The sequence below is a fragment of the Micromesistius poutassou genome (assembly GCF_964030765.1).
Source record: "Micromesistius poutassou genome assembly, chromosome: 6".
Lineage (NCBI taxonomy): Eukaryota > Metazoa > Chordata > Actinopteri > Gadiformes > Gadidae > Micromesistius > Micromesistius poutassou.
In genome coordinates, this window is record NC_140276.1 from 3,110,923 (window position 1) to 3,126,877 (window position 15,955).

Here is a 15,955-nt window from a genome sequence, read left to right on the forward strand (position 1 = left end):
AAACATGTACAATGTTTAAGTACAATGACAACTGTCAACCTAGACACACACCAGCCCTTGACAAAGTCCTTGGTACTCATTCAAACTAGACCATTCAAAAAAACACAGCAGGCCAAACTCATAGTATGTGAGAAACAGAGCTGCCCATATAATCCTCATAGAAGCAAGTCAGGGTGGGTCACTCACACAGAAGACAAACCACTCCATTAGGACAAAGGGTCCCCTCATTACTCTCAGCCAGTTGATCCCTCCTCCACATTCGTCGGCTGTCAGAAAAACATTCTCTCGAGTGTGATTCTGGAGGAGTTGCCATCTTCTCTCGCTGTTTGCCTGCATTGTTGTTAGTTAATGAGGGCCTGGTTAGGAGGCTGACACAGACAGCTTCTCACTTAACAAGCCTTTGTCAAAATCTTGCTCCGGGGGGAATTTGAACAGCAAGCTGTCGGAATGGATCTGCCATGGGCATACTTCACATCTCCAGACTGGTCTGTTTACCTGTAGGGTACATATCCAACTGTTTAAGAACTGAGCCTTGCCACTTAAAGTCAATAAATATTGTTAGAATATAGGAATACCAGAAATATGTGCATGGGTTGCCGAACTATGTGCAAAGTATAGGCTTAATCATCCATGGCAATTGTTAATTGTCAATTGTTAAATATGAAACAAAATCTCCTGAAACAACTCTCTAATTACTTTGGGAGTGTTTACACACATTTCTGCTTTTCCATTTATTGGATGAGAACGGGCACTACAACAAACACTGATTAGAATACCTAGAAGAAAATCCTATCATCCTCATCACAATGATGTGGCTCAGTTTACACTGAGCCACATCATTGTCTTCGACTTGGCAGCATATAATGCCGAGGTCTGCAGTGTTGGCTTTGTTTAGAGGAACACTTTGGGAGATGCCATATATTTCTCTCCCTTCCCAGCATGACCAACAACCTAGCATAGTTTCCTATAAGAACACAGCAGGACAAGGAGAATGTTGGATAAACAAGTCAAATGCCTGACATTGATGCAAGGACTGTGGGCTTCCCACCCTGTCCAGCCATTAATTATCCCATTTTCAAGAAAGATGTGATGAAAGGCATCAAGCAAACAACCAGACCTCACTGGTGAGGCATCTCCTGTATAATTAACATAAGCACACAAACAGATGCATGGAGCATGCTGAAGGAGAGTTCTGGCCTCGCTGAGCTTGTCTATTGGCTCCTTGTTCCTTTCCTCCTACCTCACTCCTCGTACCATTCATCCATCTATCCATCTGTCTCTGTTGCACCATCAAGCCAAGCTGGGACCGTCTCATGCTGTTAACTAATGGACAGTGTGCTGGAGAGGAGTGTAGGAGGGTGAAGGAAGAGGGGCGGAGGATGAGGGAGGTTGACAATGACTGAAGTCTGTGAAGGTGTGTGGGCATAATAAACACTCAGTTGTATGATTTATAGGCCCCTCGATAGGTTATGCTTTTTTTTCCAAAAGGGTAGTCTTGGGGTCCTTCCGTTACACCTACATACCGTATGTTATGATGGGCCACAGGATAACCATCTCACAGACACATATTGTGTAGATTACCACTCAGAACACTGTTATTGCACCACCACAACAAGACACCAGGCTTTCATACTTGCTGCTATATAATTAAGACGGCTGCAGGGATGCATTCCTTTAGTGTCGACTGTAATTTAGCTTTACTCTCTCAACCCAGGAGAGGAAAACATGCATTTGATTACAGCAGACATGATTGATCTGATGCTGTCACCATCTCAGCAGAAAACTATCCAATATGAGGAGAAATACAGGTGTGCACACGGTGTGAGGCCCAGACAGCGCTTGAAGAAGGTGCCGGCCCGAGCAATGCTGCAGTGTGCAAATCCTGGAGCAAATCCAGATTCTGCCTCAATAGACTTGCAGCCCATGGAGGTACATGAAAAGGCGAACACTCTGCAAGAGTAGAAAAAAAAAAAAGCACAGAATCCAGGAGACCCTAAACTCGCTGGAGGCCCACATAAAAGGCTATCCGTTAATGTAGAAATCTGTGTCGGAAACAAAAGGCTAAATTTGCATTTCTTTACCTAAATGTAACTCTTGTTTAGATTGGATGCAGTGGGATGAAAAATGGAGGATAAGCCTATAGATTCACTTCAGCTACTTAACCCACCCACACTCCCTCTCCAACAACCTCGTATTTAGTCCATAACAAATGCCTCTCTGAAAGCATGGAAACAAATGTATACATTGTGAAGAGTAAACCGGACGTAAAAGACACATCGAATACATTTAAATACCAGAAAGGCCTCAAAAAGGGGCAACAGTGAGGTAGAGGGACAGACTATTAAGGAGCAAATTGGAAAAAGATTTTCTGTAGTAAAAAAGGCAACAAAAATAAATCTGTATAATGCTGCACTGTATTCTACTGATTCTCCCAAAACCAGCAGTTTGAATCTTAAGTTATAGTCCTTCTCTACAATATAAATTACTTGGAACTTCGTCAAGGACAATAACCAAAAACCTTTTGCGTCAAAGACAAAAACAACAAAATTCTCACTCTTGCAGCTTTCTGAAAACATTTCAGATTTGCTGAGGTGAACGTTCTGTGTTGATGGGCTATTCTGATCTACAGCTACAGTTCCTCACCAGTCAACGGCCGCAGAACCGCCTAACATAATGCCAGCCATTTAATGAATTATGATCCATAAATCTGTATAGCCCGATAAAGTCTCGCGATTTGTGATTCCAATTACCTACCCATATGCAATGGCTGTGTTCAGTACCACCAACATTGAGAGTCAGCTGCTGTCAACAACTGACCTCAAAGTATCACCTTTCATATACTTTGACATTGAAAATCCCAGGACAAAACCCTTCCATTTCATGCTTCAAGTTGTCCTTAGGGGATCCCTATTTAGGACTATTAATCACAAAAACCTTTGTCCAAAGATACCGAACTCCAAGTTTCAGTAGACTCCCAAGTTTAAGGCTCTTCAAAGGCAGATGTCCTGAAATGGTTTGATGGAGTGAAGAATACTGCCAAAGTGTTAGATTAGGTAGTATTGTGTAGGTCCAGCACAAGTGATCAACCTATAGGGTGATTGTAGATGGATATTTATAGCTTGACAAAGGAAATTCACTGAGATGAAAATTACAAGATGGAAATGTCTAAAGGCGGTTGAGCAACTATGATTGGGAATGTCTGTCATGTGCTTCTTTTGAGATTAACTTTATGTGACCGACTTCTACTTCGCCTCCTTAGTTAATACTTAACAATTAAAGTAATAATAGCAAAGTTGGTTAACCATGTTCTTAAAAACATCTGAAAAGGTTTATTAAATGGATCTAGGTCTCCCTGCTATTCAGCCATGAAAGAAGTAGATCAAAAAGTGAGCAAACTGCATGTTGACATATATGTGGTTCATATGGGTGATACAAAAAAGAAAGAAAAATGCCATAACCTTGTTATCTCCTAATTCAATTCAAAAGTCAATGACCCAGATGATGAGGTATGAATTGGAACTCCAGCAAAAAAATAGACACGTTAAAAATAATTAATTACACTGATGATTTCTCAGTTCCCCATAAATGCCAACTCTCTCATTGCACAAGCAGACCTCTTAAATAGTACTGGAACAAATATTGGTCAGTCAAAGGCCATGGAGTTTTCCAATAGCAACCAAACTCAATGGAGTAAACAGGGCCTCTTTTGAGTCAATACACTGAGCCCTTCAGAGCAATTCTAAATGACATATGACAGATAGAACTTATTCTGAGTTATGAAAGGTTCCGCAGTGTAGAAATCTATGACAGGGATTGTATTTATGGCACATGAAAGAAACTGAACCAAGTAAGATTTACCAGAAAGAATCTGTAAATGAAAAAAACGAAATCGAGGTTCAATTACTGGTGCTTCAACTCCAAATCCTTTAGGATGTTTAGAGATCATAATACAAACTATAGGCCTACACAGGCTCTGAAGATCTCAAAGGGTCTCTTTACCCATCCATACAAGTTTTCTTGATCTGTGAGCTGTACCATTTCCCTGAACGTTAGGCCTGTATAAATCTGGCCTCTCAGTCTCTATTACCTGTGATGGTTGCTTCCTAGACAAGCAATCTCGATGCACAAGACTGTTCCCTGGACAAAATCAATGAACCAAAACTTTTGCTTCCGATAGTCCTTCCATGAGGAAAAAGCTTAAAATGAAGAAAACCAAAAAAAGCTTTAAGACCCCACTAAGCCATTAATTTTTCTCATGACAACAGCAAAAATGTAAAGTACATTTTGGATTGCCATAAGAACATAATAATAACTTTACTGAAAACCACAGCAAACTTTTTCATTTCAGCTATTAGGCTGTAAAATACACTTTCATTAAAAAAAATCAAACAAAGGTAAAACATTACATGTATGTTTAATATTTCCACAAGACGTTTTCATTTTAAATCAGGGTAGCATTTGACACTGGAAGATCCACATCTTCTTGGTGAGTGTGTCACAGTCCCATTATCTTATAGCATTTGGACTCATTAAGTGAGTCAGTGCACCACACCAACACACGTGTGTGTGTGTGTGTGTGTGTGTGTGTGTGTGTGTGTGTGTGTGTGTGTGTGTGTGTGTGTGTGTGTGTGTGTGTTACAATTTTATCATCGCAAGTAGAATTTTTCCCTTCAACCGTCTTTGGCCAAGCTTGTCCAATTACCTGCCATAATGTTCTATGGATGTACTACTGATGTCAGTATCTTTAATTGCGAAGTGAAAATGGAAATGGAAAAAAAGGTTCTTAATAAGAAAATGAATCCAAACCAACTTTCTCATCCTGTTTTCACCAGCTCAAACCCACCTGGCAAGCCTGCCAGTTTGAGCATAACATAAAATGATCCACAGCTTTGATCGCGATACATTCTATTGCTAGTGCAAGCAAAGAATATGTCATGGCATCCCTTTCAACACACATGCTACTCCAGTGCTGACAGCTGGAGAACGTTGAGAAGAAATTGTCAGTTGGAAGTGTCAGTTGGTTGGAAACCCAGTGAGATCTAGAGTTGGTCCTAAGATGCTTTAGGCTCTCTTTGCTGCTTTTAACCAGATTTCTCTACCGTTGTATCATCTTGTTATACTAAAGAGGTATCAACAATATATTTAGGAGCATGCCAAATCTAAGAATCCTTTTAATAAAATATGAACATATCTCTTAGAAATATGTTATTATTTACTCCGCTATAAATCAAACCAGGATCCACAAATTTCTAATGACCCCAATACATAAAACCAAATTATGACCATGAAAAAAGAAATCCTGGTTAAGTAAATGTTTAAAGCTGGCTCAGAAAACAGCATATACATACAAGCGTTACGGCAGATAAAGAGTATAAAGAAAGTTACCTCCAGAGGAAAAAAGCATTACGAACAAAGCCAAGTATTTTGCAATTTATCTTCCAAGTGATTTATAAACACATTCACCATTGGGAATCTATTATAGACGGTAGTTGGTATGTGTTGAAATGGTAGGGGAAACCAGCACTGTGAGTACTGTCCAATATTATGATTCTTAAAATGATTGTCCTTGTTCTGTATGTAGATCATGTTTAAGTGGATTCTGAACAGCTCAGTGCTCATCATCTTTCAGAATCATTTTGGGCAACAGAAGCTGGTGTTATCATGAGCAGTAATCAGATGTGGAGCACTTTCAAATCTGGACTTTTCATGGTCTGAAAAATGGGAGCATAAACATGAGGGACTCATTGCCACAGAGTGGCAAAGCTTGGCAGTTGACACACAGAAACAGTTTAAACCACAGGGTACTGCAGTTATACTGCATTAGTCAAATGTTATTCTTTTGAGTACATTTTATAGACAGGAGTGGAAATTCAATGAGTAAATTACGTTTTTTCCAACAGATGTTACCAAATTGCATCTTGCATCTAAAAATAGTACTGGAAAAGGTTTCTCAAAGCCTCTGAAACAATGAGAGGTGGTTGTGTGCTGCCAATGTAGCAACACATTGTACCTTAGAGAAGGTTGAGAGCACCTATGGTTCTCTGTCAAAAATCAATTTGTCTAAATGCAAATACTCCCTCTAATCCTTGACATCCACGCTGTTAAAAATAGCCATGGTCTTAAACCGCAATAAGGCAAACCGCACAGCTTCAATAGAAATGAGACTTAGACTGTTTTTTATGGAAAGCTCTGCTGCTTGCCTCTGCATTACCCGCCCTGATGAACGATGCTTAGCCAATACACTTCAGTTCACCTCTGTCTTGAAGCAGTTTGTACTCAACTCATCCTTTTGATAACTAATTTTTACACTACTGTAAGCGGCATTTATTTTCCCCAAAGGCATTGCTACATGAGTCCTAAATGTTGAATTGTTAATAAGAACTCAGCGATGCTACATCCAAATGTTGAACTCTGCGTAAGGGCTTGCAAAGTGAAAAAGAATTGTCCACCTCCCCCTCAAGGGATTTCTTTGAATTTACATCCGACATCACTCTCCTCTGGATCCTCTCTCCTGTTTCCCCACCAGAGATTATCTACAGATGTCTGCCCCTGTTGATCAGGGCCATGCAACGGAGCGTGGGGCAAAACGCCTGTCAAAAGGAGTCTGATAGACGTTTCTCACCCCAGCACAGCCAAACTCACTTCCATTCACACCCAATATCATCATTCATATAATGTATACGACAAATGAGAACAAAACAAAAACACCTCACACTGAGCTGAGCAGGACCATCATTTAACATAAACCACAATTATAGTTATATACGTTTCTATTCAGTCTGATCTATAAATATAATGAATGAATAGCAAATGGATTTAACCCCTGGCTGATTTCAATCACATAAGTGAGTCACACAATGCATCTTAACAGCTTAATGACTTATTCTTTCAACATGCATTTACATGTTTTTGTCATGGTTTCATCCATCAAGAGACACTTTCACTTTAGATGAATAGTTAAACTTCTGTTCATTTCCGTTTTACTTCAGTTAACATGCTGTAATTTCAACCTTAATCCTCATCCACTGAGAGCAAGATGATCGCAAAGACCGATCGTGACCATCATCCCATGCAAAGGAAAACTGCAACTATGGGAACCTAGCCAGCCAGAAAGATACGAGACGATATGAGTAATTGCTATATGTACACAAAGGAGGAATCTAGAAGCTAGAATCAGTACAAATGGTCGGTAAAGCAAAGCATTCAAGGTTAGACCGTGGGCTGTGACTCGGTGCCCAATAAATCAGAGCCTGTGAATAAGGTTAATTTAAATAGAGCTTTATATGGACCGCGGCGATAAGGGAGACGGTGTCCAGACGGGATCTCAGGAGATGTGCTCCTCAAAGCTATACGCATTGGAACGGACACGGCATAAAACGCAGCCTACACATGATCTCAAACATCTGCATCAGTGGCTGGTCTGAAACAGTCTTTCGCCAAGCTTGATGTTGTTGGTTTATGTTCAGAATGTTGTCATGTTCTCAACACCGTGGGTCGAAATCAATTTCTAAAAACTTAAACCCAACAACTGCGGCGGTAGACTTATGCAAGTGTGTGAGAATAACGTTCGAGATTTATATATCACCTCGAAAGAAAATAAATGCTGATACGAGGGCTAAATAACCGACTTCCACTGTGCCTGCCACTGGACGGATGAACACAAGCTTCTCTCCTCCGCGACCTCCTCAACAGCCGGTATACGCCCGACACACAACCAAGCACCGGGAACGACCGACGAGGAGGACCAACACATCACTGGTGACACCGAACAAACCGTTACGGAATTTAAAAAACACGAAAACCCAACGGCTGGTCTTGCGCGAGCGGAGCGCGCACGGCATGAGACGTGTGAACCAAACACCCACGAGCAGCACAACACACACACAACACCACATCCACTGTAGCGTCGGTCCTTCCCGCTCCACGGAAAGAGAGGGAGATAGAGAGAGACAAGACCGGTCACACACGCGTGAAAGTGGTGGATAACTTGAAATCTCTACCTGTGTACTGCAAGAGAAACATTGTCCTCAGGAGGTGGATAGAAAAAAAAAACCACGGGCCGTCCGCTACCGTAGAACGAATTGCACTAAGTAATTTCCTTGAATGGAGAAGAAAGGGAGGCTCGTCTTGAGGCTGTGTGCTCTCCGCCGCTCCGCTCGGCTCGGCAGACAGGGCTGCAATGAGCCCCGGCGCTGGAGGTGGGACCTTTTAGCTGCTGCTGGCTGTTGGAGAACTCGCGTTCACGTCGTCGTGTGCTCGGGTGGTGGTGGTGGTGGTGGTGCACACGGACTCGCCACCACTGAACGGGATGGATAGTCCTCCCGTCTCCGGTTCGACGCGAGGATTAGGGTGATTTGCCTGAACGGGTGTCAGTTGCCGTTACAGTCAGTACGGGTAAAGTCCTTATCTTGTTGGTCCGTTAAGTACTGGAGAGGGATGGGTTTGTCGATGATGAAGTGGGCTGTGGCGGTACAGTCCGCGCAGGTATTTGACACGTTGGTTTAATATTATAAAATGATGGTGATAAGTGTAATTTGGAAAAAAATATAACGGGGAAAACAACGGAGGAGTGGCCGTAAGTAGCCTGTAAAAAAAAAACAACCCGTTGAACTGCATGGAAACGGACCAGACCACTGATGTGTACTATCACTATGCGCATGTGCCTGTAGGGATGTTGCGATTGTATTTGGATATCGGCCAAGTAATTGCTTTCTGGAAGCATGGTGGTTATCGGGGATATCTGGAAGCCTTTCTTTTAAATAAACGAGCTCCAATACTATGGGTTACGATCGGCTGGTGTACAAGAGCTCCAGAAAGCAGAATGTAGACGCACTGGTATCAGATAGGCTTAGAGATTATGAATAAGCGACCAATGCCATTGAGATAGAACATTTGTATTTGTTTAAGACACAATGAGAGATATTTCCAGCAGTTTCAGACCAGAAGTTATGTTCTCAAGGTTACACCATGATACAATCGCAAAAACTAATTAAAAAAATATATATATGAGAATGCTACCCTCAATGTCTCGACGAAGAAAATCATATAGCAAAATTATGTGGTTTCAATATTAATCTCCAAAAACATTGGGACTGTGAAGTTTAGGGAAAACTTAGTCGTGCAGTATTCTTCTCTTCATTTTTTTTGCCCTATGACACCTCTGATTCCACTGCAATCCAAAAACGATGTTGAAGGTAAATACAACTATAAAGGCCAAAGCACTATTTCCAGTCGACAATCTGAACAAAAGAAGGAGAATTTGAGAATAGGTCTACAGAGATACAATTTCCAAAAGTGCAGTCAGGCTCAAAGGAGTCAAAGGGGTTTCTGACAGTATTGTTTGTGTTTGTTGTATTTCACTTCAACAACAACCAAATATAACGTTAAGAATAGTTATAAATAATTAATAATGAACAAGGCAAAGGCACCATCCTCTCACTCCATCAAATCTAAAGGTAAGGCTACTCTATAAATCTTAGGATTTCTTTCTGTGCATACGAAACACACAAACAAAAAACTAGGACTTTGTAAGTGGTTGGTAAGACATGACATTGCAGATGCAGGAAAATGACCCAGAAGGACACACTGTTTCATAATCACCATGTGGAAAGATGAAAATGCAGGTGAGCTTGTAAAAGCCTCAATAGTTTGGCCTGGGCTTTGAGTGTAATGAAACAATTAGTTGGCTTTTTCACAGTCCATGTTTTTTTTTTGTTTTTTTTACCAGAGAGGGTTTTTTCATAAATAAACTAAATGCTTTCCAGGCTGAATTCAATTACTCTGCTCCACTGAAACTAATAAGTAACAGCCAGCGCATGCTCTCATTCAATTTGCTGTCCCTGAGGAACAATATTTGTATATCTCTTGATATATGATTTTTTTTAAATAATGATTTTCCTTCCATTGTCTGTGTTTTGTAGCAACACTTTCAAATCAAACACTCATTTGACTTTATGCCTCAGCAGATGAAAGCATCCTTCATTTGCTTTTATGGCGGAAATGGGGGCCAGTGCATTAGTGACATTACAGCCACAAACTGCCAGAGTTGAAAGTAAGGTTGGATTAAATCAAAGTCATTCTCGTTGGAATATTCTTTTTACCATTTATTTTAAATTGTGGCTTGAAAAAAACGTGTAATATCATAAGAAATATGCTGTACCAAAACCTTCAATCATCTAGTCCTGAAAAGCTGCCTAACTGGATGACAGCTAACTAGTTTGGGTTTGAGATATTGCAGCAAAAATCTACGGTCGGCCCTCTATAGACCCTCTCTAGATCCACTGCAGTCACAAATTAGGTCAGTTAACAAGGGTTAGATTGTTATTGTTATTGAAATTAAATTACTGCATATTAAATGCAATCTGGACCTCATGGACACGTTAACATCATAGCAGAGTAATGTGTATGTACTATCTAACCAAGTCTAAAATGATTATGCATTCCTCATCCCTTCCAACACACCCTGAAGTTGACTCCACCATTAAGCGTGCACACCCTTTAACTCAAATTTTTACGATACGTTGGAGATTCATTTTTTACCAAATACAGATGTGTGGGACTGACAGTAAGAAGCTTGAGAATGGAAAGATCAAAGCCGGTGCAGCATTTTTATTGTACTATATAGTTTAAACCTGCCCCATCTAGCTTTTCACTGCAGCCATCCCTTTTTATGGGAATATTTGAAATCACAAGTGTTTAAAGAATAAACCCTTCCACCCATGGCTTAATAAACCCAGGTTTTTCTTCTCTCCAAACCAATTTGGCTGCGGAAAAGAGGATACCTGGAACCCTCTTGATGCAAGCTTGGTTGCACAGGGCATTGCCTCAAGAATTGATAGGTTTTATTACCATTATATATCTTTTCTCATTATTTTGAAAAGTGATTGCAGCAGTTAAAACTTGCACAGCATGTGCAGGTTTAAGTAGTGGAAACCTGTAGAAATGTAAAACCTACATACTTTAACCTGAGTATTCCCATCTTAAAGCCATACTGCAGGGTATACCAATCTAGCCTTTCAATAAAACAATAAAAGCAGTTTATTGCTTGGCTTTGAAGAGGGCTGATATTTAAAAGGTTCTTTCTGGGGAAAACCTGACAGTTTAAAGGGCTACAGGGGTGTTTAGTATTGTGCATGTTGAGATCAGTCAGCATTGAAAATGTCACAGCTGAAGACTTATGGTGTTCCAATAACTGCTGCCCTCTTATGATGAGAAGCACATCCTAGCAGATGATAAAGTGTGTGTCACTGCGGCAGCACTTTTCAGTTGCTCTCTGGTTATCTCCTGACCTCTATCTCACTTAATTCTGTATGTTGCAATTACCCACCCGTTATATGGTCATTTTATTGTGCCTCCCACCTTACTTGATTGTCTCTTCTCCTTGACTTATGGTTAGCAGGCGATCATCTGGACGGTGAAGGTTGGAAGGCTCCCTAGCCAGAGTCACGGCTCATTAACTGTGCTATGTCCCAGTACACAACGTGGTTTGTTGCTTGTTGGAACAATTTAGTGATAGAGGCATAGGGGCGGGGTGAGAGACTATAACGAGTGGGCAAGGTATTGTAAAGCCTGTTCCGGCAGAAGAGAGGTAACATGGCAATGCATTTTATTAGGATACAAAAAATAGATGCCAAATTAATCTCTGGAGAAAGTCCCCCAAGCTGAAATATTATTGATGGTAATTATGTTTGCATGGTGGAAAAACATTAACCGCCTAGCTGGGGTTGAAGCCTGGATAAAAGCATGGCCATCTTCTTAATCTTTACACAGAAAAGTCCAATGGCTTTGAAGCAACATAACACTGTCAATGAGCCCACTCAAGAGGAAAAAAGCTGTCTCAAAGTGGCCACATTTTCGCTCAGATGCCTCAGGTATTCTGTTACAGACAAGCGCTCCATGTGGCCAAGCATGAACCTTAACGTATGTTGACAGCTGATATGCACAGCTAGGCGGTCATAATCCCTGGCACCAAATGTGCAATCAATCTAGATGAACATCCAACGGGCTGGTCTCTCTTCAACACCCGGTAAAGCTCTTGCTTGCCATACTTGTCTTCATGTTTCTAAGCCTTGTAGTTAGAGATGCAGTTTTCTTTCTTTATGGTTTTGTGTCTTTCTGTATTTTTGTATCAAGTCATTCAATTCATTTGGGTGCTAGTGTACCCTTCAGTTGAACAGGGTTAATACAGTATCTCCAGGTAATCCTATACACCAAATAAACACTGCAATATCTGCACAGTGATACATAATCACGCTCACAGCTTATAGACTCAGAAGGCAAATTATTTACTTGTACATTCATATTTGTATTCATCTCTTCCTGGGATTCGTATTCCGCATATCTGTGTATATGCAAAATCCATTTGGTGTCCCTGTTCCGTGCTGCTGTCTGTATTTTCTACATTAAAGTATTCATAATGCCTTAATCTAGAGTTTTTAAAACACCCCCTAGACATGCAGACAGCCAATTATTTCCAGCTTTACCATATTAAAACCTGTATCCTCCCCCTGCATGATCATTTTGCAGTCAATACGCATCAAACCACGTCATTGAGCATTACATTCATACTCCCACCATTCCTATGCTAGTCACATCTCCGGTGGCAACCACATAGGCATTCCAAATCCTGCCCAGCACCCTTTTTCCCTGGCCTTTCAATTCACAAACTCTCCAATTGAGAGTGTGGGGCGAAAAGCCCTGATCTTAAACACTCGGCTAGAAATAAGTAGGTGGAGGAGATTATGGGAATTAAAGTAGCGTAATGCATGGAGAAAGACTGAAATACAGTCAGCCTTGACATCCTAGTATCCTTGGGTCCCAGATATTTTTCTGGATGGAGAAGGCAAAGACTTCTGGGTAATAGAATAGCCAGGGTCCATGTGCAGATTATTGGGCAAGGTGAGTGGAAAGAGCAGAATAGAATGAGGAAACAGAGAGGAAGGAAAAAACGCTGCGAAGGAAGCGGGTTGAGCTATCAGATGGAGGATTCATTATCACCTGACCAAGCTGCACACAGCGCTGCGTGAGTGTAATAGAAAAGGACACGCTCATCGGCCCAAGCCCAGCTAGAAATTAGCCTTCTTCACCCCTCCTGTCTACCCTCTCTCATTTGCACTCTGTCAGTCCCCTCCACTGTTCAAATTCTATTCAGATTGATATCCCTCATCTTCTTCTTTCATATAGGGGGCCTACTTCCCCCCCCCCCCCCCGTCCTGGTGCATCTCGGTGGTATAGCTATAAAATCCTGTGAGCAGTGGCCAACTTCAGGTCAACATTGGGGGGGGGGGGGGGGGGGTCAATAAAATCTTCGTTCAAATGTGTTCCACTAAAAAGTAGGCTATATTACTTCTCCAAAGTCCTGCTTTCAGAATTTGAGGTTCAGAACAGTAGTTCATGAATTATTTATATATTATTTGTATTATTTATGTATAGCGTTCCATCGCTCAGCGCGAGCATTCTATCACGCTTGCTTAATTTAACGGGACAGAACCAACGTAACGTGCCGGTTCACTTTGCTTAAATATTGAGGGTTTTTTGCACCCCCAACCTTATATTTGGGAGTGCAAGAAACCTTGTGCCCCCCCCCAGAGATGGCGCCAGTGCCTGTGAGGAAACTAAACATTAATTATACACTATTTATAACTATTTGTCATTTGTTGTTGTTCAACGCAAACAATGCTGTCAGCAACCTAGGTGAATAACCTAGGCTTTGAACAAAGGCAGAAGTTTGCTGAAGTTGAAATATTTCAACTTTTCTGCGGCATTCGCGTGAAACAGCCAATCAGCGTTTACTCCCTGTGGGTAACGTGGGTGAAGTAACGTAAAACAGCCAATCACCGTTCAACCAGCCGGGCCAACCGTTCCCTGCACTCCGCAGTGAACCGCAGCTTGAGAAAGTGATTGTTGCCGTTTGCGACTCCCGGAGCTCTATATATCTATATATAATATTATATGATATTATATAGATATATAAATATCTATATAATATAAACAATATATATAATATCACGGCACAAAGCGGTGTGCGCCTCCGGATTATATTATTAACCCATAACGATGGGCATTCCGACGTCTCTCCCTCTTCCACAACAGGTAAAGACATGCAATGGTGGTTATCTCGGCCATGGTTGATGAGAATGAATTGGCATAAAGCACCGTTGGCGGACAAAAGATGTTGTCTGACAAAATTCGCTGTGCGACAAGTTCACCTGACATAACTGCACACATAACTGCACAGCGACAGATTTAGATTTGTCGCGCGGCAACATTCGCCTGTTCGCGTGAACAGGCGAAAAGTGTGTCTTTTTGTGTGAACGCACAGTAAAGGTGCAATGTCAAGGATTTTGTGGCCTCTAGTGGGGCGGTTGCAGCCAACTGAATACCCCCCACACCCCTTCCCTTTCTAATTACACTGGAGAAGCTACGGTGGCCTGTAAGGTGCCAGGAGGTACAACCACATCGAGTAGCCAAGATTCAAATTATGAGGTCCTTTGATAGATATTTAATTAGTTTGAGCTATTTAGTCTTTAAAACTTAAGTCTATAAGTAGGATAGAGATTATGATTAAAATATGTCATGCGTCCTCTAGAGATGTTTGTCAAGTCTACATTTCTGCCAGGTCTGTTCCACTAGATGCCACTAAATTCTACACAATGCTCCTTTAAAATAACAGCCTCTCTAAAGATATTTATTAGAGAACTGCGGCCAATCATACCGAAATACATACAAAGAGAGAAGGTTTCCTTTTAATCAAAAGGGTCCTTCCTACAACTGGGATGCTTTTGGGACACACATGCTGTATTTCTGCTCCGGTCTGCAGAGTGCTGTGTGAATCACACCTGAGCTGGATAAGCTTAACACCAGCTTAAACCATGGGCTGTTTCAGAAATACAGAAATATATAAATACACAAACAAATGCAACCTTGTAGCACAAATCTGAAAGAAATCTGAAGAGAAAACAATATAATCGAAAAGTAAACAATTTACAGATTTGAAAAGAGGAAAAGAGGAAAAGAAGAACAGTGACATCCAATATGAAGTAAATGTTTTGACAATAAATAGCGCCTTAACACAAACTCAACAGTCGCAGACATGGAAGAACAATTGAGGCCCACACAATCAAATATCGACACATGCGCCTCCTACCTGAAGCTCGGCATGATCTGAATTCTTTGTACATCCCTGAGATGTGCGGTCAGTCTTCGGTCTTGCTGCAATTCTGTTTTGGAAAAACAACAGCATGGGAAATAATGGTGAGACGAGACCTTGTTGTGATGCTTCTGAAAGAAAACCAACACACCAACACACGCATGCCAACCCCCAAATTATCTATTCTGTAGTCTGTTCAAGGACTCCTGGTGGGAAGAGAAAAAGGTGCCACGGTGAAAAGGGTCTCGGCTTTGAATAGAGAGTGAGAGGGGGCCGGCGGGAGAGAATGTGACTCATCCACGTCTCTTGAACGGCACACAACTTCCCTGCTTTGTGGAGCAGCAGCTAATCCCAAGCCAAGGAGAGTTCTGAGGCATTGGAGGGTCCCATTCACTTGCATTATTAACCATCAAACTGGAGCAAATGCTAACAGCAAATACAGGGCGCTGCCTAGGAGACTTGCAGAGAAATGTGTAATGCATTATATCTGCGCAAGAGGGGCCTGAGGCCGTCCTGATGACCAAACTAATTGGCTTGCCTCTGCTATTATGATAATAATATGCTTATGTCACGACATGCCAATACACTGTCAAGACTGCAGTGACTCCATAACATCCCTCCAATATCATGCATACCATTACTACACAAGACAAAAACAAGAGATTCATTCATCACCTGTGGATTTTGATAAGCAGGTACATCTGGTTAATTAAGTGATTATTTTTAAATTGTAAATTAACTGAATTTAAATAGCACTTTTCGAAACAGTGGCCACACAAAGGGCTTTACAATATTGCCTAACATTCA

The 15,955-nt window shown here is 41.3% G+C and overlaps 1 protein-coding gene across 1 annotated transcript in view; it reads right to left on the reverse strand.

Moving 5' to 3' along the window:
• The window catches only part of LOC311345398 (ecto-NOX disulfide-thiol exchanger 2-like), a 126,895-nt gene that overhangs the window by 84,243 nt on the left and 26,697 nt on the right, over positions 1-15,955 (reverse strand). Inside the window, 1 exon segment of the mRNA XM_084469792.1 lies at positions 15,146-15,218. Within this exon segment, the coding sequence (XP_084325918.1) occupies positions 15,146-15,179 (34 nt within the window). The 5' untranslated portion in view covers positions 15,180-15,218.